General features: G+C 34.2%; 3 protein-coding genes and 1 long non-coding RNA gene across 5 annotated transcripts; 1 reads left to right on the top strand and 3 right to left on the bottom strand.

Moving 5' to 3' along the window:
* Positions 1-37: 37 nt before the first annotated feature.
* LOC135740798 (uncharacterized) lies at positions 38-9,618 on the bottom strand. The gene is made up of 12 exons (XM_065259328.1): positions 9,483-9,618; positions 8,363-8,417; positions 7,843-7,969; positions 7,625-7,720; positions 7,405-7,543; positions 6,711-6,842; positions 6,136-6,173; positions 1,594-1,649; positions 1,396-1,513; positions 1,191-1,286; positions 971-1,109; positions 38-420 (listed from the first exon to the last, which is right to left on the bottom strand). The coding sequence occupies exons 2-12, from the start codon at positions 8,397-8,399 to the stop codon at positions 286-288; spliced, it is 1,113 nt and encodes a 370-aa protein (XP_065115400.1). The 5' UTR covers positions 8,400-8,417; positions 9,483-9,618; the 3' UTR covers positions 38-285.
* On the bottom strand, positions 1,780-5,279 carry LOC135740683 (uncharacterized). Its single transcript, XR_010529236.1, has 2 exons — positions 4,735-5,279; positions 1,780-1,898 (listed from the first exon to the last, which is right to left on the bottom strand). It is a non-coding gene; the product is annotated as an uncharacterized lncRNA (long non-coding RNA).
* Positions 9,619-10,187: 569 nt separating the features above from the next.
* LOC135740682 (F-box only protein 2-like) lies at positions 10,188-14,425 on the bottom strand. The gene is made up of 6 exons (XM_065259160.1): positions 14,291-14,425; positions 13,202-13,256; positions 11,774-11,903; positions 11,569-11,664; positions 11,349-11,487; positions 10,188-10,784 (listed from the first exon to the last, which is right to left on the bottom strand). Exons 2-6 carry the CDS (start codon positions 13,236-13,238, stop codon positions 10,650-10,652), a joined length of 537 nt encoding a protein of 178 aa, XP_065115232.1. The 5' UTR covers positions 13,239-13,256; positions 14,291-14,425; the 3' UTR covers positions 10,188-10,649.
* A 1,041-nt stretch (positions 14,426-15,466) lies between these two features.
* phf13 (PHD finger protein 13) lies at positions 15,467-25,613 on the top strand. Of its 2 annotated transcripts, none has more exons than XM_065259158.2 (5): positions 15,467-15,630; positions 16,105-16,145; positions 17,718-17,819; positions 21,704-22,373; positions 22,456-25,613. In XM_065259158.2, exons 2-5 carry the CDS (start codon positions 16,107-16,109, stop codon positions 22,680-22,682), a joined length of 1,038 nt encoding a protein of 345 aa, XP_065115230.1. In that variant the 5' UTR covers positions 15,467-15,630; positions 16,105-16,106; the 3' UTR covers positions 22,683-25,613. The 2 variants fall into 2 exon arrangements, with proteins under 2 accessions (XP_065115230.1, XP_065115231.1); XM_065259159.2 differs by lacking the exon at positions 15,467-15,630 and adding an exon at positions 18,074-18,147 and having other exon boundaries at positions 16,112-16,145.
* Positions 25,614-25,844: the final 231 nt, after the last annotated feature.

Genomic DNA, 25,844 nt, shown 5'->3' with positions numbered 1-25,844 from the left:
GAAAAGGACAGGACAGGACCGGACAGGTGATAATTATTTATTTATATTGTTTTATTTTTATGACACACATTGATTAAAAGCACCACATAGACATATAAACAACAATAAAAACTTCATTTTCATCTTCATTAAGATCTATGGATAGCAGAACATCTTTTCAAATAATCCTTCACACGTTTTCTTTATCAATCACAGATAAGTTTCTGTATTTGAATATGCATTTAATACATCTAAAAAGCAAAGTGCTGAGCAATCAGTAATATTTAATCTCATTGGTGTTGGTCTTTAAACGTCTATGGTGACAGAACTTCCAGTGACTCTGACTCCAAACCAGCCTTTCCAATATTTAGTGTCTTGACCACCATGTTCAAAAAAGATGAAACGTAGACCAGGACCATATTCTGTAAATGTGTGTGTCACCTATATAAGAAGCAATAACCGTGGTTACACTCAGTTAAAATCAACAAACTGTTCGTCTAAATGCTTTAAGTTAGCTGCTAATATTATAGAAACAGTCGCCCAAATATTTACTAAAACTTATGTTGTTTCAAACCAATGCTTTCTTTTCTTTAGGAAACAAAAGGAAAATATCTGAACATTTACATGTAAGCATTTAGCAATTAATTTTATCCAAATCAAGTTACAAAAATTGTCTCAAAAGATACAGTATGGCTTCTGGAGACATAAAAGTCATATAGACCCCTTTCATTGTTCTTCTATGGTTCCTTTGAATCCATTTGGATTATTTTGAGTATTTATTCATTGTATTCTTCAAATCTGCTTTCTTTTAGCTTAACACAGGAAGCCTTGTTTAAAAAAATATTTAAATTAATTTAGCTTATTTTTTAATTAAGAAGGCTATTCAAGATTTTCCAAATCTCTTGCATTAAGTTTAGTTTTAAAGCCAACATGATTTCTTTTGTAAACAAGTTCTTGGTTATATTGTAAACAATTCAATCGTCCATTTTACCTGTTTCCAAGAGCAGTCATCCATATCAGGGTCTAAAGTCACATCATCTGGGCTAAATTCAGCAATGACCTCTTGGTTTTCATCGAGCAGTGCCACAGAAAGCTTATAAATGCACCCACAGTCTGGTCGACAGCAGTACCTACCCGCAAACGTGCAAAAGGAATGAGCTGCTATACAACACTACAGGATGACAATATTAAAACAAATGCTAAAGGCTCACCAGTCTGTCACAGTCACCGCAGGCTGCACAATATCTAAATTTTCAGGGTCGTAACCTTTTTCCAGCAGATCAATCACTTGTCTTTTTAGACACGGCCTGGAAATTGTACAGAAATGAACATTGACACCCAAATACACAGCGGAGTATGATCATAAACTCACATTATCTACTGTTATTCCTGTAGTGCAGAATAATTCTCGCTTACTCAAATGATGTGCAGAAATATTTAGTCACTGAATCATCACTGAAGGCATGTCCTGACATCTCTTCTATACGCCATTCGTCTCCACCGTTCTCCATCACCTCCCAGTGCTCAAAATCCTCTTAAAAACACAGGAGATAAAAGCTGTTTACATACTAAGATGACTACATGGCTATGTACAGTATAATGTTTTTTACTTACCATCTCCATTTGGATTTTTCAGGAGGTTTTTAGACATTTTTGAGTTTTCTTTTTCCCTGTACGGATTAAAAGATAAACAGGTCATATGGAAGAGTGTCAACTCTTGTACTATCCATTTTTCTAAATCATAAATTAAAAACTTTTCTGCTAATTTCATATTTGTTTAAATGAAGAATATTTTGCATACTTTGTTTGTTGGCTTCTGTCCACAATGTTGATGATTTTAGTTTATAAGTATCCTTAGACATTTTGCAAAACTTGACCCCTTTAAATATGCACAGCAAGTAGTGTCAAAATTCGGTAGCCTATAATAAATAAAATTTTAATGCAAAAAATTGTATTACATTGCAAGCATATAAAAATCTGTCATTTTACAATTGCACCTAAAAGATTACATTGGCACTTCAAATTCACCTCCTCTCTGAACTGTCACAAACTATATTTTATACAGCCAAATGCCTAAAACGTTTTTTTTTTTTTCATTTGTATATTCTCTGCTTCTGTTGCCAGACAATGAAACAAGTATGAAATAGCTACTGAACTTGACCCATTAAAACTACTTGTTAATGTACACGTTGTTAACCAGCAATCTTACTGAACTGTTTGTCTTACTAAAGTCTGTCTAAGTAAGAGTGTGCAGCTGAGCTTTTTTCATGTTTATTTGTCCAAATAGTCCAGTTTAATACCCAGGTAGATTATTAAAAATGCTGTTTTGCAGGCACACAGCTCATTTAGAATTAACCCCAGGGTGCAGCCTGGACGATGGGGCGGGGCCACACTTCAGGGCGTGACAACACTTTGGGGCGGAGCAACACGTGCCCATATAAACAAAACCGTTGACCTGCATCATCCAAGCAACAATGATTTAAAATTGAGGGGAAAAAATTAGAAAACAATACATAAAATGACACAAAAAAGAAAGTTGTGCCATGGGCACAAAAACTATTTACAGGAATTTGTGCAGGTGACAAGAAAAAGACATTCGTTTTCAAGGCACAAAAAAGCTGAATTTCGTGCCATGGACACAAATAAATTAATCACATTTTTTGTGACTATAACACGACTTTCTGTGAGATCATGTTTTTTTTTACTACAGAATTTCAAACTCATTCAAAACAACTGGATTATTATGTTAGATGGCATTCAAATTAAATCCTTTCAAGGTTATGCAAAATTTTTCTCAGTTGTTGCATTTCGATAACATTTAGTTTTGCGCATACAACCAATATCGAAATCTTCCTGGAACCAGTAACAAGACACACATGTTAGATCTTAGATATATTTTAGATAAAATTGAAGCATTTGAATAGAATTATTGTGTTCGTTTTGTATTTTGTAGACGGTCCCTGTCCTGCATAATTACATTGTAAAATCTATCAGTTACAATAACTTAAGGCAGATGAAAAACAGGTCTCACGTATCACATATTCACCGTGAGACATTTCAGCCAGTTCCCACACGCCACACCTTGTATTTCTGTGGAAACTTATTGCTTTATACTGCCAGGATTATATTAATAACAGCCTATATCATGATGTATTAAAATATTATTAAATTATATGAATAAAAAAGTTTAGACTTAGTTTAATACTCTTAGGGACAGTTTCCCAGTCAGGGATTAGACTAATCCTAGACCAAAATAAATGTAAGAGCTGTCCAAACTGAAAACAACTTGCACTGACATTTCTTAAAATACATCAGTGCCCTTTGCCTCAAAATGCACACAAGTAATGTTTAGTAAGGCATGTTTATTAAAACTAGTTATATTTGCTAACTAAACTAAGGTCTAGTCCTGGCATAAGCTAATCCCTGTCCGTTGCATTTTCACTCTTTTCACATCACTTTTGCATTTTCACATGACAACTCTTAAGCAGTTAGAAAGACTGATATATAAAATAATCTTATAAACACATATATGTGTTGCAAAATTATAAGTGAATGAGACCCAATAAAATGTTGGGTAATATTGCCAAATTTGTGTTAAAGGGGACATTTCACAAGACTTTTTAAGATGTCAAATAAATCTTTGGTGTCCCAAGAGTACATATGTGAAATTCAAGCTCAAAATACCATAATTTATTATAACATGTTAAAATTACTACTTTGTAGGTGTGAGCAAAAATGTGCCGTTTTGTGTGTGTTCCTTTAAATGCAAATGAGCTGATTTCTGCACTAAATGGCTGTGCCATGGTTGGATAGTGTAGATTTAAGGGCGGAATTACCCCCTTCTTACATCACAAGGGGAACCAAATTTCAATGACCTGTTTTTTCACATGATCCCAGAGAATGGTTTACCAAAACTAGTTAGGTTGTTATTTTTCACATTTTCTAGGTTGATAGAAGCACTGATGACCCAATTATAGCACTTCAACATGGAAAAAAATCATGATTTGTCAAATTATTATTGATTCAGACAAAAACTTTGCATTTGCTTTGCAACTAAGCTTTAACTTACATGAAACCAAGAAATGTATGCTTTCTGTAAATAATTTAAGATTGCCTTGTAGGCTCTTATCTCTTATTGAATTTATTTTATTTGGATAAATTTGTCTTTTTCAGATTTACAAATTGTTATAATTTCTATTTGTGCTGCTCAATTATGAACAATATATAAAATTTAACTGCTATAAGAATTGTAGTTTTCTTGTCATTGCTCCGTGACGGGACGGAGTCCGCGTAACGCGTTTTAACCGTACATCACGGATCAACTACGACCCATCTCTTCCCTAATAGTGGTTAAAAAAACAAAGGTTTTTCGCATAAAAACAGCTTCCTTTAAAAGTGCGTCATCTACAACTAATAAAGGTGCGGCATCGATGCGCGCATAATTAGGAGTTCATGACGATGTTTTGGCATATCGATATATAAACACAGCACTAGTGATTCTGAATGAGAGGCGTGGACATTATAGCTGTGGAGATTATTTATTATATTTTGTTATATTTTGTTTGTTTTCACTTATTCCTCTAGCTTTAGCTTAGCTACATTCAACTGACTCATGCATCCTGCGGCAGACCTACCTGCAAAAAAGTCGCTTTTTATTTGACAGGGACTCAGATGATGGGACTCTACACAGCTGAAGCAAATGCAACACAGTAAACACATTAAAGCAATGTCTTATATAAAATGTGCAATACTTACTGAGTTGAGTTGAGCTTTTCAGGTGTCCCTAAGACTGCGTAGCGTATTTATTGGATGGTAACTTCCTGAAATCTAACAGCACTGAGGGGATGGGATGGGCATGTGCAGTCCTGTACCAGTAATTAACAGTGTTTGCCTTACAGACAGCATAGCACATACAGTACAGTGTCAGCACAAATGTCATTCACTTTAGTTTACTTACAGATAAACTGGACAGAAAAAAAGGAGGCAAGGGAATAATTAATATCTGTGAATAATTTAGATATTATAAACTGCAAAAAAAGATTCTTAGTATTTTTGTCTTGTTTTCAGTACAAATATCCAAAAATTGTTAAATTAAGATGTATTTTCTTGATAAGCAAAATAAAATAAGAAAAGTCTAGATTGTAAACAAAAAATGGGGTGAGAAAAAATCTTGAAATAAGTTTACCTTTTTCTTAAACACTTAATTCAATTAAATGTTCTTCTCTTCTTTTTCAAGACTTCTTTTTTTAGGTAATTTTGCTCATCAAGAAAATACATCTTAATTAAAGAAATGTTAGATATTTGTACTAAAAACAAGACAAAAATATTACATAAAGACAATTTTTTTTTTTTTTTTTGAAATCTAAGCAGTAAATTATCATTTACTCAACTTTTCATAAAGGTTTCATGTGAGAGGACCAAATTAATTTTACACATCAATATTTTATTCCCTAAGACAATCATAGGTAAAAAGTGTAAAATAAATTTTAAATTAGGTAAATGTAATCTTACAATATTTTAGACATGAAAGCAGAGCAGATTAGCAGTAAAAAAGCCCTTTTATGGAGCTGGTTTGGATGTGTTTTATGCAAATTACCAAACTTGGCACCCTGACATGTGTAGCCTATCTCTCTCTTTCTATTCTGTACACACACACACACACACCTTTATCTTTTTTTTAGAGAGAAAGAGAGAGGGAGCGGTTAAATGTTTACTATTAAGCTACCTTCAAAAGTGCGTCAGAATCTATAAGCAGTGAATTTGCGGCATCGATGCGCGGCCTGCGTGCATCATCAGGAGTTAACTTATCGTCCCTTATTGCTATAATAAACACAGCACTTGTGTTTCTGAACTCTAATAGCTGTGGAATATAGACTATAGTATAGAGATTTATTTCTTCTGTTTGTTGTCACTTATCCCATAGCTTTAAATTAGCTCAGTTTACACTCAGTTGACTCGTGTCTCCTGCGGCAGATCTGTTTAAATGATGAGACTCTACACACAGCTGAAGCAAATGCATCACAGTAAACACATTAAAGCAAAGCCTTGTATATAAAGTGTGCAAAAGTTATAGAAAGTTGAGCTTCTCAGTGGGCACTAACTGCGTAACACTGGTCTCTTGGTTTAAAAGATTTTTTTAATATTCCTAGAAAAGACCAGCAGGGGGCGGTATAGATGTGTTCCACACTGACGAACTAAAACAGAAAGTGTGTATGCAAAATAATAATGGAATTACATTTGATTTATTGTCTTATAAAAAAGCACATCACAGATGATGATTATTTCTATTTCTTTATTTTTATGACATAAATATACGTGCTGTGTTTGGTTTTCTCATGTTACTCATTGAGACTAGTTCATTTTGAAGCATTTGCAATAGAAAAGCATTAGTAATATATACATTTAAACATAAATATTGCATTTTAAAGGATTATATACACATACATAAATAAAAGAGGAAAATTCTTTTAAATAATCCTGACGTGTTTTCTTTTTCAGAGATAAGTTTATATATTTGTGTTCTTTCTGAATATGCATTTAAAAAAATATAAGCACAGGATTTGCTTTTTCAGCACGGTTTTTAGATGCTTATATTCAAGCCTTAGCTGTGGTTTCTGTAATGTACTAAACTATTTATTTATAGTTATAGTATGCAAAAGGATTAGGAAAGTGCTGATAGAGGATTTTATCCAATCAGTAACATTATTTAATCTCAATAGGGTTTGCCTTTAAACGTCTATGGTGACAGAACTTCCAGTGACTCTCACACCAAACCAGCCTTTCCAATATCTAGTGTCTTTACCACCATGTTCAAAAGAGATGAAGCGCAGACCAGGACCGTAATCTGTAAATGTGTGTGCCACCTATGAAAGAAGCAACAACAACAGTGTGGTTATATTCAGTGTCCATGCACTTATAGGTTTGACAATGAGGAAGCCAATCACCCAAATATTTATTCACCAAAACTCATGTTGTTTCAAACCAATGCTTATTTTTTCCTTAGGGAACAAAAGGAAAATATCTGAACCTTTACATTTAGTCATTTTACACTAACAGACACTTTTATCCAAAGCAAGAAACAAAAATCAAGACGAAGTTTTTCCCAAAATGGCTTCTGGAGACATAAAACTTGAGTCATATGCACCCCTTTCATTATTCTTCAATGGTTCCTTTGTATCCATTTTGATTATTTGAAGTCTTTAAAGACTTTTTACTTGTATAAAAAAACTGTGTTCTTCAAATCCGCTTTCTTTTAGCTTTTCAAAGGAAACCTTGTTCTTCACAGTAAACCTTGCGATTTTTTTTAGTAAAAGAAGGCTATAGGTAAGATTTTACAAATCATTTAGTTTATTTTAAAGTTAACATGATTTTTTTTCTAAACAACTTCTTGATTCTATTGTAAACAATTTATCATCCACATTTTACCTGTTTCCAAAAGCAGTCACTCGTATCAGGTTTAAAAGTCACATCATCCGGCTTAAATTCAGCAATGACCTCTTGGTTTTCATCGAGCAGTGCCACAGAAAGCTTATAAATAAATCCACAGTCTGTTCGATTGCCGTACCTACACACAAACATGCAAAAGAAATGAGCTGCTATACAACACTAAAGGATGACAATATTGAAACAAATGCTAAAGGCTCACCAGTCCTCTACAGTGACCGCAGGCTGCACAATATCTAAAGTTTCAGGGTCATAACCTTCTTCCAGCAGATCAATCACTTGTCTTTTTAGACACAGGCTGGAAAATTTTCCAGAAATGAACATTGACACCCAAAGACACAGCAGAGTATGATCATAAACTTGCATTTACACATTATCTACTGTTGTCTATTCATGTTGTGCTGAATAATTTTCTCTTACTCAAATGAGGTCCAGAAATATTTAATGACAGATTTATCACTGAAGTCGTGTCCACAGTTTCCTGATGTCTCTTCTATAAGCCATTTGTCTCCACCATTCTTTGTCAACTCCCAGTGCTCAAAATCCTCTTAAAACACATGAGAAAAAACTGTTTACATACTAAGATGGCTACATGTTACTGACCATAAATTGTTAAATGGAAGTTATACAAAGATTTTGACATACATTGCCAAGCAGGACCCTGTAGTGTGCCATGCTATACTTCATCTGAAACTACTTTAATACCATATTAATTATTATTATCCTTATTAAACAGATGAAAAATGTAAATATATATTCAGTTCAGCTGCAAAAGCTGCTAAAATCACCTCTATAAAAATAAAATACTGATACTGACTGAATTCTCTTGGTTCATATTTTACATTCACCAAATACTTTTGCTTTAAATCCACTTAATCCCAGCCTCAGGCCATTAAGAAATACAGCTTTATATATATATTCATAATGTTACTTTACTTACCATCTCCATCTGGATTTTTCAAGAGGTTTACAGACATTTTTGAGTTTTGCTTTCACTGTAACAATTAGAAGAGAAACATGTTAACATAAAGAAGAATTTATAAACTTTTAACTCGTGTACTATCTATTTTCCTAAATCATGAATGAAAAACTTTCCTGCTTATTTTAAATTTGTTAAAATGAAGAATATTTTTGCATCCTGATTTTAGTTTCACTTCTTTAAAAGTGTCTTTTTTTAACCAGCAGTCTTTTTCATTGATATGCTGATCCCAAATACTTCTGAAACAATAATCCCCCTCCAGGATTTTCATCACCAGTCACCATTATGAAATAATGCATGTGTTGTCCTGCATTAGTGTCATTTTTACACTGCAGTGGGTTTCACAATATGCACGCACGCACGCACGCGCGCGCGCACGCACACACACACACACACACACACACACACACACACACACACACACACACACACACACACACACACACACACACACACACACACACACACACACACACGTTCCCATTGACTTGATTAAATGATGCTGAGCTGTGATGGTTTCCGTCGTACTGGTAACCCACACAAAAACCTTTTGCATTGTAACTAAGACATGTTTAGTATGTTTATAAGCTTGTGGGGACTGTTGAGTGCCCACAATGTTGGTGATTTCAGTTTTTAAGTATCCATAATATATAGACATTTTGCAAAACCTGAGTCTTTTAATCTTATGCAGAGCCAAATGACATCTAAACATTCAGTATGTGAATGTAAATCTAATGTAAATATTATCATCATATTGCATGCATACAAAAAACTTTTTTATTTACACAGTTTTACACATCTAAACACATCTTTCAATATTCACACTAAATAAAAGCAATGGTGATTCTTGTTTAATGTAAATGAGGGGCAGTGGACTATAGAAATACTATTCTGAATGTTATTTCTATTCTGCACTTATCCCTAGCCTTAGCTTAGCTTAGCTTAGCTTACATTTAGCTGACTTGTGTCCTCTGCTGGAGACCTGTTTAAATAACGGGACTCTACGCACGGCACAGCTAAAGCAAATGCATCACAGTACACACATGAATGCCATGGTTTATATAAAGTGTGCAATACTTACAGTGGATTCATACGGATTCAACCTATGTGTGTCCCACTCCCATCCCCTCTCAGTGCGATCAGATTTCAGGAAGTTCCCACCCACCAAACGCTACAGCTGCGTAAAAATGTGCTGCGTCCGAAACCGCCTACTACATACTATATAGTACGCGAAAAGCAGTAGGCGAGGCGAGTAGTATGTCCGAATACATAGTATTCGAAAAACAGTATGCGAAAACTACCCGGATGACCTACTACTTCCGGTTAGATTTTGCAGTGTGCATACGATGGACGCTTCACTATCCCATGATGCCCCGGACGAGGAGTTATCCAACGAAGAAGAAGAGGCACGCGGCTGTTTTCGCGCTGAAATGACACGACGTGATGACGACGTATGTCACGTGATGTAACAACATGGCGGATGTAGTACGTCCGAATCTCATTCATACTACCAGGATTCATACTATACAGTACCTACTGTTTCAACGCCAAGTAAGTAGGTACTTCATCTAATTCAGTACCTACTATACAGTATGCGGTTTCGGACGCAGCCCGGTCTCTGTATAAAAGTTTTTTAATATTCTTAGAAAAGACCAGCAGGGGGCGATATAGATGTGTTGTGTGAGCCACATTGACAAACTAAAACAGAAGTGTGGATGTTAAACAATAAATCAAATATTACATTTGATTTATTGTCTTATAAAGAAAAGCACAGAATAGATTATTGTTATTTTTATTGCTTTATTTTTATGACATAAATATATGTGCTGTGTTTGCTCATGTTACTCATATTGAGACTAGTTAATTTTGAAGCATTTGCAATAGAAAAGCATTAGTAATAATACATTTAAACATAAATATTGCTTTTTAAAGGATTATACACAGGTGGTAAATACATACAGAGATTTTTACTGGGATAAATAAAAGCAGAAAATTATTTTAAATAATCCTTCACATGTTTTCTTTTTTCAGTCTGAGATAAGTTTATATATTTGTGTTCTGAATATGCATTTATTTTATAAATCTAAAAAAATATAAGCACAGGATTTGCTTTTAAGCATGGTTTTTAAATGCTCAGCTGTGGTTTCTGTAATGTTTCTATACTAGTTATTTATAGTTATAGTTATAGTATGCAAAAGCAAAGTGCTGATAGAGGATTTTAACCAATCAGTAACAATAGGGTTTGCCTTTAAGATTCTATGGTGACAGAACTTCCAGTGACTCTCACTCCAAACCAGCCTTTCCAAAATTTAGTGTCTTCACCACCATGTTCAAAAGAGATGAAGCGTAGACCAGGACCGTAATCTTTAAATGTGTGTGTCACCTATGAAAGAAGCAGCAACGACAGTGTGTTTATACAGGCTCAGTGTCCATGAACTTAAAACTATAGGTTTGATAATGAGAAAGCTATCACCAAAATATGTATTTAATGCTTTTTTCCTTAGGGAACAAAAGGAAAATATCTGAACATTTAGTCACTTAACAGACACTTTTATCCAAAGCAAGATACAAAACGTAAGCCTCTGTTTTTCCCAAAAGATACCGTATGGCTTCTGGAGACATAAAACATATGGAGTCATATGGACTCCTTTCATTATTCTTCTATGGTTCTTTTGTATCCATTTAGATTATTTGACGTCTTTATTCATTGTACTTGTGTTAAAAACAGAAAACAGTTTTCTTGAAATCTGCTTTCTTTTAGCTTTCAAAGGAAACCTTGTTCTTCACAGTAAACCTTATTTCAATTTATTTGCTATATTTTAGTTAAAGAAGGCTATAGGTAATATTTTACAAATCTCTTGCATTTAATTGATTTTAAAGTTAACATGATTTCTTTTCAAACAAGTTCTTGTTTCTATTGTAAACAATTTAACCGTCCACATTTTACCTTTTTCCAAGAGCAGTCATCCGTATCAGGGTCCAAAGTCACATCATCTGGGTTAAATTCAGCAATGACCTCTTGGTTTTCATCGAGCAGTGCCACAGAAAGTTTATAAATGCACCCACAGTCTGTTCGGCCACTGTACCTACATATAAACATGCAAAAGAAATGAGCTGCTATATAACACTAAAGGATGACAATATTGAAACAAATGCTAAAGACTCACCAGTCCTCTACAGTGACCGCAGGCTGCGCAATATCTAAAGTTTCAGGGTCGCAACCATTTTCCAGCAGATTAATCACTTGTTTTTTTAGACACGGCCTGGAAAATTGTACAGAATTAACATTGACACCCAAAGACACAGCAGAGTATGATCATAAACTCACATTCACACATTATCTACTGTTAGTGCAGAATAATTTTCTCTTACTCAAACGAGGTGCAGAAATATTTAGTCACTGAATAATCAACACTGAAGTCGTATCCACAGTCTCCTGGCATCTCCTCTATACGCCATTCGTCTCCACCGTTCTCTATCAACTCCCAGTGCTCAAAATCCTCTTAAAAACACATGAGAAAAAAGCTGTTTACATACTATGATGGCTACATGTTACTGACCATAAACTGTTAAATGGGAGTTATGACAACAACTTTAATACCTTATTTATTATTATCCTTTTTAAACAGTAAAAGTTAGTTCAGCACAAGCTGCTAAAACGCAATCCCACCTCTAAAATAAGATTGTGATATTGACTGAATTCTCTTGGTTCATATTTTACATTCATCAAATACTTTCGCTTTAAATCCACTTAATCCCAGCCTCAGGCCATTCAGAAATACAGCTTTGTTGTTGGAACAAAGTGCACTGAAGAAGAACTGGATGAAGAACGGGGTTCATATATGAGTCACATTTTAATTGTCGAGCTGCAAGAGTTTTTTTATCCAATAAAAAGAAATTTACAGAATATATTAAATGGGACAATTTTCACAAGACTTGTCAAATAAATCTTTGGTGTCCACAGAGCATGTTTGTGATGTTTTAGCTCAAAATACCATCTAGATAATTTATTATAAAATGTTAAAACTGCCACACGCAAAAATGTGTGTCCTTCTAAATGCAAATGAGCTGATCTCTGCACCAAATGGCTGTGATGTGGTTGTATAGTGCAGATTAAGGGGCGGTATTATTCCCGTCTGACATCACAAGGGGAGACAAATTTCAATGAGCTATTTTTTCACATGCTTGCAGATAATGGTTTACCAAAACTAAGTTACTGGGTTGATCTTTTTCATGTTTTCTAGGTTGATAGAAGCACTGGGGACCCCATTATAGCACTTAAACATGAAAAAGTCTGATTTTCATGATATGTCTCTTTTTTATAGACAGATTTTTACTTTTATTCAGAAAGGACAGTAAAGAGTGACTGGAGAGATGTGGGATTGGGAGACAAAACGACCATGGATCCAAAACCCTTTTGCGTACTTGTACTACTTGTGACATGCATCACAGCGCCCCCTAATGTGTGCTTTAATTTCTTCAGTTTTACACTTTGAATTTAAGAATTCTGACTTTCATCATTTGCAATGTGTCTTGTTCAAAGAAGTGGATTATTTGAAGTATTTTATGCCAATAAAAGGCAATGCACTGGTTTTGCTGTGAAATACAGACACATTTGTTAAATACCAATGAAATGACCAAAGTGACAATTGTGAACATAAGGCATTTTAATGACTGACTAATAACCTTATTATTGTCATTTAAGTAAAGTTACTGAACCCTAAACATAAGCTATATATATATATATATATATATATATATATATATATATATATATATTCATAATGTTATTTTACTTACCATCTCCATTTGGATTTTTCAAGAGGTTTTCAGGCATTTTTGAGTTTTGCTTCCACTGTAACAATTAGAAGAGAAACAGGTTAACATATAGAAGAGTTTATAAACTTTTAACTCGTGTAATATCCATTTTCCTAAATCATGAATGAAAAACATTCCTGCTAATTTTAAATTCGTTAAAATGAAGAATACTTTCGCATCCTGTTTTTAGTTTCACTTCTTTAAAAGTTTTTTTTTAACCAAGAGTCTTTTTCATTGATATCCTGATCCCAAATCCCCCTCCAGGATTTTCATTACCAGTCACCATTGTGAAATAATGCATACGTTAAAATAAACTGGTTTAAATGGGTTTACTGTGGAATCCCCTCAGCAGATTCACTGTGGGTAAATGTGGAAATTGTGTTGTGTTGGCATAGTGTCATTATTACACTGCAGTGGGTTTCACAATATGCACACACAGCAACACACACACAAACACAGACTCACTCACGTATTGACTTGACATAGCTGAGCTATGATCGTTTATATCGTACCTGTAACCCGCACAACACCCTTTTTACATTTTAAGACATTATTTAGTATTTTATAAGCTCTTTGGGGACTGTTGGATGCCCACAATGTTGGTGATTTCAGTTTTTAAGTATCCATAATATAGACATTTTGCAAAACCTGACTGTTTTAATCTTATGCAGAAGAGCTTATCAAATGACATCTAAACATTCAGTATGTGAAAGTAAATCATATTGCATGCATATAAAAAACTGTCATATTTATTTGCACAGTTTGCAATGCAAAATCTAAACACATCTTTCAGTATTCACACTAAATAAAAGCAATAGTGATTCTTGTTTAATGTAAATGAGAGGCATGAACTCTAATAGCTGTGGACTATAAAGATTTATTTCTATTCTGTATGTTTTCAGTTTATCCCTCTAGCCTTAGCTTAGCTTAGTTTACATTTAGCTGACTTATGTCCTTTGCTGCTGACCTGTTTAAATAACGGGACTCTACACACAGCTGAAGCAAATGCATCAAAGTACAAACATGAATGCAATGATTTATAATAGTTTATATACAGTGTGCAATACTTACAGTGAGTTGAGTTTCTTAGCTGTAGCGTTTGGTGGGTGGGAACTTCCTGAAATCGGATCGCACTGCAGAATGAGAGGGGATGGTAGTGGGAGAGTACCAGGAACTGTGCTTGTCTTACAGACAGCTTAACACATATCAGCACAAATGTCATTCATGTTTACAGAGAAACACTGCACCGACAGAGAAAACAGAGGCAAGGGAATTCAGTTTAACATCTGAGAATAATTTAGATATCATTTGTACATATTCTTTTCACAACGGTTTCATGTTTTAAGAGTACAAAATGAATTGTACACTTCAATGTTTTATTCTGCATGAATTCATGTATATACTTATAAGACAATAAAAAGGGTTAAACTAATGAACTAATGAGAGAAAAAATTGTCCTGTTGGTCTGTTTTGCTTTAGTGAGGTTTTTTTGTTAACATATATTAAATGCATTCGCTAACATGAAGTAACAATTAGCAATAAAGTTTTTATAATTTATTTTTACTTAAGTGCATGAAAAAATACAGTTTTTATGTAACTTTTAATAAAAAAAAATCATGTTCATGTTAAAAATCATTCATGTTGGCAATGTTAACCCGTTTATGCATTTGGCAGACACTTTTATTTAACTGGGCATTTAAGCTAAACTTTTTATTCGTTTTTGTGTTCCCTGGAAAATTAAATATGCATTAAATATGCAATGTAAAAAGTTACAACTTGGTTTTTCAAGTCAATTTAACCTACTATTTTAAGTTTTGACCTGTGAATAGTTGACACAACTTAAACAAAACAAGTTGAAATTGTTTTACTTTTAAAAGTTAAAGTAGCATATAAATATATGTTGATTTGTCAAAAATGCTGCATTATTTACAGTGCGTGAAATACATAATAAAATTAGCCTACCAATATTACAGACCACGCAAATAAAGAGTGACCCATTTGACCCAAAAGACAAAACGTTTTAATTAATCAGTATTTTTTGCAATTTTATTTCATATCACATAATAAACTCAACAGATAAGTGACAAATATGCAAATAATTTTTTTTGTGTGTGTGCCAAAGGACAGGTGTATTACTGTATGTTGTCCACTTTTAATATAATTTATATATTCAATCTAATAATATTTCGGACATTAATATGCAATGCTAAAAATGAGTATATTGGGACTTTTATTTTGGCGGCTGAGCAGATCTGTCTGTCTGGGTTTCACCCATCACATCTTCATCGCATTCGGATAAAAATCATCACTGTTTCTGTCACCTCCGAGATTGTCATCGTCTGTTTCCCGATTCATGACAAATATCTACATCTTTACCGTCGTGTAACCCACTGTTTATATTTCAGCAGCAGGTAAATTTGGATAAAACACCGCAAACGCAAACGTCAACCACAATAACGTTAGCATGACGACTAGCAGACAATTATCAAGTTCCTGCAAGCAAGTAAAAAGTGGATCAACTTTTATTAAAAGGTCTTAAATGTAAACTAGACGAGGATTTAGATATGTAACTTAGGAAGTGAATACTGGGAATAGTCAATGTGTTATAGATAATATCGTGTTCATAAACCCAACAGATGATTACAAGTGTCAGCGGGCTAACTGAGCTATCAAATAGATCATAAAACACAATGTATATTTCATTTAAATCAAGGTTTTTAGTTTGAATACATGAAGATTTAAGAATTTTGGTTTGTCAGTTGGTTTTCGTAAAGTGAGAGACTGAATGTGTTAACGTACATAATCGAAGTGATTATGATATAAATGATAACTTGTATGGTATAATAACTGCATGTAACAGATTAAAACTTTCTTATTACTTATAGCAATGGACAACAACTCGACAACGTGTTCATTTGACACACAGGTAAGTGTCATTCATTTTTTTGAAAGGTATTGTTAACATTATCTTCTTTTCTATTATTTGTTATTCGCTATGATTCGCATTCATAAACATATGTGTCTGGAAATTAATTCGTCTCTATTAAAACAACAAGTAACGTGACATTTGTATAAAAAAATGAGTCTTAAAAATAACAACTATTCATCAGAAGCTAACAATTGGGTTGTCGTCACCTCAGCCACATTAGCAATAGCCGGCTAAGTCATCGATTCATTTTTTGTAGTTTAAGTTGATAAAATTATGACATTTGTAAGTCATTTGGATTGCTGTCTCATCGTTTTCACGACCTGATTGTAAAATAAGGGTTTGATTGAATAAATAAAGTTGTTTTTTTATTTTTAATAGTTAGTAACGTTAGTTGTGCATCGGTGGCGTTGCTAAAATGTTTGCAATTAAATAAACGCAAATCAAATATGTCGTTTTTTTCAGTCGGTGAACAAAAAGATTAGACGTGTTTGCATTTTTCTATATTTGGTGTGGTTACTTGTTGTGTCATTTAATGTAAAGTGTCGTTTATAATCACTGGTACACACTGTTGACAGAGCCCGACAGCCCGTTAAGTACAGCGCATGCGCGGACGTTACTTCGTTCTTTAGTGTCTTGCTGGAGAAGTAAAAGCGTTCATTATCTGGATTTAGGCTGTTATTAGTCCCAAAGATTTAAAGTGAAAAACGTTTTCACAATTACATTAGTTTATATATCAATGTTTTATTTTTAGGGCAGCATAACAACTACTAACTAATCGTTTGCAGGATAAAAGTTTTTGTTTACATCATATATGTTTGTGTACTATGTATAATACACATGCATGTATAATAAAAAAAAGTGTGTATATTAAGTATTCTTAGTGCTGGGCAAAGATTAATCGCGATTAATCGCATACAAAATAAACATTTTTTTTTACATAATGTATGTGCATGTACTGTGTGTAATTATTATGTATATTTAACCACATACATATATTCATTTGATAAGTTTTTCATTTATATATACATTTTTAAAATGTAATGTAAGTAAATATAAATATTTCATTACCACCGTGTTTGATTACCGCGATTCTGAAAACTTGCGGTAAATCCTGTCCAGCCAGAATCAGTTTGACACATGAAACATAGTTTTTTGCACCAGAAGGCATTTAAGGGACAATCTATTTTATTTATTCACGGTAAACTTATTAGACAGATTTATTTATTTATTTTTACCACCGAAATAATTTTAGGGACATGAAATATTTAATAAGTAAATCAAATAATTATATACATACATGTAAATATTTCTTCAATATATACATGTATGCGTGTGTATTTATATATACATCATTATTAGAATTTGCACAATAAACACACAAAACTTTTATTCTGCAAACGCTTAATCATCATTTTTATGATAAACATTTTCATTTTCAGTGTTGATTTTCCTGAAACGTTCAACCCCTAACCCAAGATAAATATCATACAAAAAACATCCACTGTGATTTCCTGACCTTTGTATCTTGCTGTTTTTGTTTGTTTGTTTGTTTGTTTGTTTGTTTTGCAGGGCTACAGTTCAACTTTTAGGAAAAAACGGACGGTGGAAGATTTCAACAAGTTTTGTACATTCGTGCTTGCATATGCCGGTTATATCCCATATCCACAAGAGGTGAGTGTGACATCATACCTCGGCAAAGTGTTCAAATGAATGTGGTAAAAAATAATTTTTCCAAAAGGTTCACGAAATCCCCACGAACTGCTTGCTAGAACGTGTCGGCATTGTTTTTACCAGGAATGTGTTTGTTTGTGTGTGCCATTGACTTCTGGAAGCCCATTCCTCGGATGTGACGCTGATCTTCCCTTCTCTTGTGGTACAATGGGTGTTCAAGGGAGTTTTGTTTAAAGCTTTTGTTTAATTCACAGACATGTTGGTGTCTCTTATGGCAGCCGCTGAGAGAGACTCCCCCTCCAATAAAACCCCAGCCCTCCCGCCCAGGGTAAGAGGGCCACTCCAGTCTCCTCCATTCTCATCTCAGATCTTTGTCTTTAAGTGCCATTCTTCACAACAGTAGTGTATGTGCATCCAGAAACGCTTTAGGATCAGGAATCCCCTGTCCCACTCGATAAAGCATCTTTAATACGAATGGAGGTTTAACTGATAAAACTCTTTCAGGACAAAGAATGGGACATTCATGCATGTAAAATTTATATTCTTTTCAGTCTTTTGGTTTTTTACAGGTCACTCATGATAAACATGGCCCCCAAAAGCAGTCATGATGATATTGTGCATACAAAGTATGAAGCCTTTTTTTATATGATTTTCTTTATTTTTTTGTTGCTTTTAATTTAAGAATATGTCTTTGCCCAGGCAGGTACTTGACAAGTTTCATTAAGACATACAAAATGAATCAACTGGAAACAAGAATTCATGAGAAAAGAAAAAGTATTAATAGTTATTAAAGTCGCCATGAAAAGGAAGTAGCAGTTGTCTTATTTTCCCTGTCATGATGTATATCCGAGTGAAACGGCTTCTGAAATAAGAAAAATGTGGGGCGGGACTTAAAATCATTCATTGAGAACTGATTGGATCATTGAAATTTGAGTCATGTTGCTTAATGCTAATCTCTGCAATCTTTTCCCGCGCCCACCCTCTCGCCATTCCGGAAGTAAAGAGAGATCGTTTTGATGAGGGAAGGAGATTTGTGTTTTTTGATTTAAGATTATGACGATACATACATTAAAAAAAAACTCACAAATAAGCAATTTGTAAAAAATACTACAAAGTATTTCAATTTCATGGTGACTTTAATAAAATTATACATAGTTTCTATTAGAAATTCTGTAAGAAATTACAAACCCTGTCATTTATGTAATTGATATTTACAGCCTGCAGTCGCTGTTGGGTTTCTTCGTGTGGTTGCTTTTGTGTAAACCTTTTTCTTCATTTCTGATGACCCATCAGTTCTTGTATAAGTTTAGGTTTTCCTCAGCAAGACTGTAAGCTCTTGTTTGGACTGTATTATTTTACCTTGCAGTTTCTGTGACGTGATGGCATAAGTGTGAAGTACTCAAGTATTTTTACTTTATTCAAGTAATTATTCAAGTGTTTTTAATTTTTTTTTTACTACATTCTTAAGCAAAATATCATACTTTGTATTCCACTACGTTTCATATTAAACATAATTTAATACTTAATAAATCTTAAAATTTAGTACTTTTTATTAATACTAATTTTACTTGAGTATTAATGTAAGAAAGTATTACATTTTTAATGTTCTTAAGTATTAAAGGTAAAAAAAATTATGAAATGTAGTGGAGTGAAAAGTACAATATTATAGAATGTAGTGAAAGTTTGCCAAAAAAAAAAAAACACAAATAAAGTACAGATACTTGTATGTAAAAAATACTTTAACTCATTCCCCGCCAGCCATTTTTCAAAAAGTTGCCCGGCAGCATTTTAATTTTTTTTCTAAAAATATATAAACATACAAATATATCAAATGAAAGAACAGACCCTCTGCTTACAAACAAACAAAACGGGAAAAAAAGTTATATTTTTTCTCTTAAATATGGGTATTTTTCTTGACAAAATTTTTTTAGCAAAAAGCTGAAATAATTGCATTTTTGTAAAGGAATTTTGTTAGAGATCAGATTCAGAACGATTATCAAAACATACATAGAGTTTGAAATTAGCAAATAATGTTTTGGCTTCAGTTTTTCATAAATTGGGTAAATAAATAAATTGCACAATCTAGTGGATAATCATGGTAATGCAGATTAACATAAAAATTCATCAGACAGGAACATGTTTTTACACAAACTTTTTTTCTTAATTGATGAGATATCAGCAGGGAAAGAGTTAAAATACACACCTGCTAGCCGGTTGCCTGCCCTGTGAGCTATTAATGAGATAATAATTTAAAAAATCTCATTTAAAATGATTAAATAATTATAAGACAAAAGTAGACAGCATGTCTTTGTTGCTGACAGTGTCATCAATATGATTGGGTTTATTAAGAAATGATGAGCTGATTATTTTAAAGAATTGATCAAACATCGGTTTAAATAATTAACCGAATTAGAAATTAGGATTGTCACAGACTTCATGTTTCTCTGACATAGTTACAATATACCATATTTTCCGGACTATAAGTCGCACCAGAGTATAAGTCGCACCAATCAAAAATGCGTCAGTCAGACGAAATAACATATAAGTCGCAGTGAACTATATTTCACAAAATCCACGCCGAAGAACACACATTTCATCTGGAGAGGCAAGTTATTCAACTGAACAATAGCACACAGAACAGCAGACTGAATAGATGTTCGTACGTAATCGTAACGTTATCAGTTATGTACACGATAAACAACAGCATACAGAACTTACCTGGAAGGCTGAAGAGGATAAATTAACCGAAATCAAGCCACCGAGCACCAAGTTCGCGGACTTGCATTCAACATCACTGAATTACATAAATACTGGAGCAGCATATAGGGGACTCTCGCGGTTGTAGACGGTAATGGTCTCTCTTGCCTCATAAATGTCAAAATTAATTCATACTGACTTAAAAGGCGCTCCTGAGAATAAGAGCCAAAATATGAAAAAAAAAACGCGACTTATAGTCCGGAAAATACGGTAATTCATGTACATTACTTTTTGTTTAAAGGTGCAGTGTGTAATTTTTAGAAGGATCTCTTGACAGAACTGCAAAATAAAATACAAAACTATATTATCAGGGGTGTATAAAGACCTTTTTATAATGAACCGTTATGTTTTTATTACCTTAGAATAAGATGTTTTTATCTACATACACCGAGGGTCCCCCTTCATGGAAGTCGCCATTTTGTGCCGCCATGTTTCTACAGAAGCCCTTAATGGACAAACTATGTTTACTAAGTTGTCTCCATCGATGACACGTTTTTCTGGTGGCGGCTACCGTAGCTCCTATGTGCGTTTCAAAAGTGAGGGGTGAGCAGTGGACTGAGCCGTTGGTTGCAATTTTCAACCTCACCACTAGAAGCCGCTAAAATTTACATACTACACCTTTAATGTTTACAATTGACTTTGGTGTTTTGGTTGATCTTCTGTTAGTTCTTCTTGTACCCATCAGCTCAGTTGTGTTTGCAGAAAGTGGTGTTTGATCTAATAAAGATTTGCTGAAGCTGCTGGTTTTGGTGGCATCAGGCCAAACTGATGAAGACAGAAGCTCTTAAGAGATTATTGTGTCGTACAACAAGGCTTTGTAGTTTTAACATAATGGCATTAAAATGTTTTAAAATTATTCATAACAAATTGATCAGACCTTTTGAATCTTTGATGTTAGGCATTCTCATCATGCTCCGCTGTGCTCTGCATTTCTTATCATTACAGATATTGCACCATAACTTTACAGATTTGTGGGTGTCTTTCTGTCTTTTTTATTTTATTTATTCTTTGTAATATTTGCAGTCAGTGTTATAATTGGATTGAATTCTGGCATTTAACGTTGGTTCAGGTTTTGACGAATTAAACTCTTATTATAGTCTTAAGATATCTTCCACCTTTGTCCACAGGAGGCGCACTTGAGAAACAGCTCCAGCCCTCCGAACAGCACCGGCAGCACTGCGGACAGCGATGGGTGGGAGAATCAGAGACTGGGTTGCGGTCTTTCTTCTTCGGACGAACACCAAACCAAGAACCGAAAGAGCTTTGCTGGATTCAAGAGACCTTCGAGCGAGAACTTTGAGCCACAGAGGCGTCCCAAGTCAGCCGGTCTTCACCTGGAGGGTCGAAAGAAAGCCGACAAGGTGAAAAAGAAGAAGAAACAGCAGCTGAGGAAGATTTATGGTGAGGAATTCGGATCTTTCGCTCCATCTCCCTTCAGTGCTCAAGGTGAGCTTTCGGATCTGGGATGTATCATCAAGGAAGAACCGGAAGATTACTTCAGCATTCCCGTGCCTACCGTAGGCATGGGCACGGACCAACCAGCACATGCCGGCACACGTTTATCTCCTGCTTTGTGCTCCCTGACATGCAAAGACGAGCCTGATGCTCCATGTTGGGACAGTTACAAAAGCTCTGGTCCAAATTCAACCTCGGAGGAACCAGAAAAACCAGCACAACCCATAGTTTTAAAGCTCGAGGGTTCTTCCGGCAAAAGAACTGTGATCCGCCAGGGAAAACAGGTGGTGTTTCGAGATGAAGATGGATCGGGGGACGATGAGGACATCATGGTTGACTCAGGTAACCACCCAAATTCATCACGCAGCTTACATTGGATGGTCACTTTTATATTTAAACTCACTTTTATCTCTGTTACACGTAGATGATGACTCCTGGGACCTCGTGACGTGTTTCTGCATGAAGCCATTCGCAGGAAGGGCGATGATCGAGTGCAACCAGTGCAACACCTGGATCCACCTCTCGTGTGCCAAAATCCGCAAGTCCAACGTTCCCGAGACGTACATCTGCCAGAGGTGCAGAGACTCAAAGTTTGACATTCGACGCTCCAATCGCTCACGTGTGGGCTCTCGAAAACGTCTTCTCGACTGATACCACTCCCGCCCCTCCAAGTTTGTTGCATCAAGACGTAATGCAATGAGTATGAAAGCGGAAGGGCTATGTGACGTTCCTGTTGTCACGTTTTTCTGTTCCTTTTTTTAATACTTTTCGCCTTTATAGATGTTTGCGTCAGGCAATCAATACACTGATGATGCATTAAAGACTTCCGCTTATTTTAGACTGTAGACGTCCTAAAGGTATTACATGATAGAAGGTCTTCTGGAATAAAGGGATTTGGGCGTCGAATTGCACTTTTTTATTAACAATTGGGTAACGTCTTTATGTACCCATAGTTTCTAATGTATGTCAGAGTGTGTATATTATATAAGATATTAGTGTTTAAGGTGTTGAGACTCATTATTGGTCTTCTTCACAGGAGAAGGAAGTTTATGAGGTTAAGAGATCGAGATGTTGGATATTGTTGATGTTTTAATGAACAGTCACTGATATTTTGCAGTGAAACGTCTGAAGCGGTTCATGCTACATTGTGCTATTTCTGGATTTTATTTTTATTTTTATTGTATTTTTTTAAGATTAACACAGCAACAAATTAAGGATCACACAAAGATGCTATGGGAAATGTCTGCCTTTTGAACAAGATACTGTTACTTTTGACTCGTATTTTACGATGTTGTGTACGATGTTTTTGCCATTCTATTTCTCACATTTTATTTTAAAATGCATAAATTGCATCATAACATGTTTGGAAATGGATATCGATTACAGCTGTTAGTTTAGGGAAGGGTGGATTTAACAAAAAAAATTGTTACAGGCTTACATTTCATTTCAAAAGCAAACTGGAAAAACTAAATCACTGAAAGAATATGAAGATGACTTCTAGGATGTTTAGTTTGTTATTTACACTGCAAAAAATGTTTTTTTTTTTTTTTTTAAGAAAAAAAATCTTAGTATTTTTGTCTTGTTTTCAGTAAAAATATTGAAAAATGCTTAAATTAAGATGCTTTTTCTTGATGAGCAAAATGACCCAAGAAAATAAGTCTAGTTTTTAGACCAAAAATATAGATTTTAATTGAATTTGTGCTTAAAACAAGCAAAACAGTCAAGCTAATTTTTCTTGAATTTAGTGTTTAAGAAAAATTGTTAAGATTTTTTTGCTTACCCCATTGGCAGATTTTTGCTTGTTTTATGCACACAATTTTTGGTCTTATTTTCTTGGGTTGTTTTTGCTCATCAAGAAAAAGCATCTTAATTTAAGAATTCTTAGATATTTTTACTGAACACAAGACAAAAATACTAAGAATTGTTTTTCTTGAAAATCATTTTTTGCAGTGTAGGATTTAATTTTTTTTCTTTTGTGTAAATCCTATTTTTGAGTAATTATTCTCTTTATTTATTTCTTGATTTTAAATAAGCCTAAATCAAAAGTTATACAAGATATGCTACCAGGACATATACATTTGTATTTGCATTGTAGTCATAAGCATTGGTGGAAAACGTGCTTAAAGGGATACTACAAACAAAAATGAAAATTCTGTCATCATTTACTTACCCTCAATTTGTTAAAAACCTGAATACATTTCTTTGATTTGCTGAACACAAAAAATATATTTGTAATCATACATGAAGCAGAAGAACCTTTTCCATAGTAGGAAAGAAAAATACTATAGAAGTCAGTGGTGTCCAAAAACGATTTGGTTTCAAACATTGCTCAAAATGTTTTTCTTTTTGTATAAACAACGACATTTATACATCTTGATGGTGGGGAAATGATGACAGAATTTTCATTTTTTGGTGAACTATCCCTTTAATTGTTATGATGACGACACATTGCAAAATACTAAAAATAAGCTTTTTTTCTTTGCATGTTTTCAGATTTACTCCGCTTTCAAAGATTAAAGTATTTTGACTGTATAGTCTCACGTCTGTATGCTCTCAAAAGATCAACACTGTAGTGGTGTCATATTTGGACTACAAAGCTTGGACACTGTTCTCAGTGGAGTTTATATTTATTTTTAAGCTGTTTTTGCTAACAGCTGTGAACGGTCCAAACTGTTTATTAACCATAGGCATGGTAAGATTAAACAGTGTGGTTGTGTCCTGGTCACTGGTCAACTCCTATCAAACATCTTATGAACTGTTTACTTCTTGAAGACATTACCACAGTGGGACAACATGTATTTTAATGTGTTAACATCTTCAGATTACCGTACTGAGTTTTTTTTTACACTGCAGAGAAGGTAACTTTTTTGGCACGATGTGGTACTGTTTGTGGTAGTATTTGATTGATATATGTTTTAGATTTCCAGTGTTTTTGCATTATGCACCAGATTTTGCATAATTTGAGAGCTATAAAAGTTTGCTCCATATTTCCATGCAGCTATGCTACACAATGACGTCTTTTTTCCTGTTCTTAATGTAAAAAGACAAATAGGTTTAAACCTGTTGTGATGGTTATGATGGTTCTTAATTTTACACAAGTTATTAATAATCTGAAATTGCCCTGTTCCTATTTTGTAATGAGTCAGTGGACAATCTCCGCAATGATTTATTTTATGTTGCACATTTTGAAACTGGATATCCTTAAGCGTTTTATTAGGAGCAATTTCTAAGTATCTGTCTTCCTGGCAAAGTCCATTTTGGGAACCCATTTTTTATTGGCAGGCCAAGATCAAACAAGTTGGCTTTTTATTGTTTTGCTGAAAAAAGTGTCACTTGTAAGTTTTTTGCTTATTAATGTTTTTTTAAACCGTTTATCAAGGGTTTCATGGAAGATGGTTGCTGTACACGTGTTTTATAATGGTTATTTTTTTGATATTTCAGGGCTGTTTGTGTGCAGGATAGAGTACTGCTAAAGTTTGTCACATTGTTAACGCCAATGTCCAATAAAGAAAGAGATGTTTCTGTGAAACTTCATGTTGTAAACTGATGTAAATAAAAAGAGAATGAGGATTTTAATGATATTTGTGATCATGACATTGTTGTCTAAGAAATGAGATTTTGAGACCGGCTGAGCCACCATTTGATTGCAGTATTTTCAAAATGAACATTAAAGGCACACTATGTAATTTTCACCGCTAGAGGACGCTAAACAACAACAATGGCCACAGCTTGATAACGTGCATGGAGCAATGGGAGTTTTTTCTTGAATTTAGTGTTTAACTCTTTCCCCGCCATTGACGAGATATCTCGTCA

This window comes from Paramisgurnus dabryanus, chromosome 14 (assembly GCF_030506205.2).
Source record: "Paramisgurnus dabryanus chromosome 14, PD_genome_1.1, whole genome shotgun sequence".
NCBI lineage: Eukaryota > Metazoa > Chordata > Actinopteri > Cypriniformes > Cobitidae > Paramisgurnus > Paramisgurnus dabryanus.
The sequence above is the reverse complement of the archived record's forward strand: the minus strand, read 5'-3'. Positions and strand labels throughout refer to the sequence as shown.

Excerpts from the sequence above, each read along its gene's own strand:
- LOC135740798 (XM_065259328.1), bottom strand. The coding sequence starts at position 8,399 with ATGTCTGTAAACCTCTTGAAAAATCCAGATGGAGATG. Across the intron at positions 1,650-6,135 it reads ATCTATACCGCCCCCTGCTG|GGAAAAAGAAAACTCAAAAA; the intron begins GTCTTTTCTAGG and ends TAATCCGTACAG. Across the intron at positions 1,514-1,593 it reads GAAAAATCCAAATGGAGATG|AGGATTTTGAGCACTGGGAG; the intron begins GTAAGTAAAAAA and ends TGTGTTTTTAAG.
- LOC135740682 (XM_065259160.1), bottom strand. The coding sequence starts at position 13,238 with ATGCCTGAAAACCTCTTGAAAAATCCAAATGGAGATG. Across the intron at positions 11,488-11,568 it reads GCGGTCACTGTAGAGGACTG|GTACAGTGGCCGAACAGACT; the intron begins GTGAGTCTTTAG and ends GTTTATATGTAG. Across the intron at positions 10,785-11,348 it reads ATGACTGCTCTTGGAAAAAG|GTGACACACACATTTAAAGA; the intron begins GTAAAATGTGGA and ends CTTCTTTCATAG.
- phf13 (XM_065259158.2), top strand. The coding sequence starts at position 16,107 with ATGGACAACAACTCGACAACGTGTTCATTTGACACACAG. Across the intron at positions 17,820-21,703 it reads ATATCCCATATCCACAAGAG|GAGGCGCACTTGAGAAACAG; the intron begins GTGAGTGTGACA and ends CTTTGTCCACAG. Across the intron at positions 22,374-22,455 it reads GGACATCATGGTTGACTCAG|ATGATGACTCCTGGGACCTC; the intron begins GTAACCACCCAA and ends TGTTACACGTAG.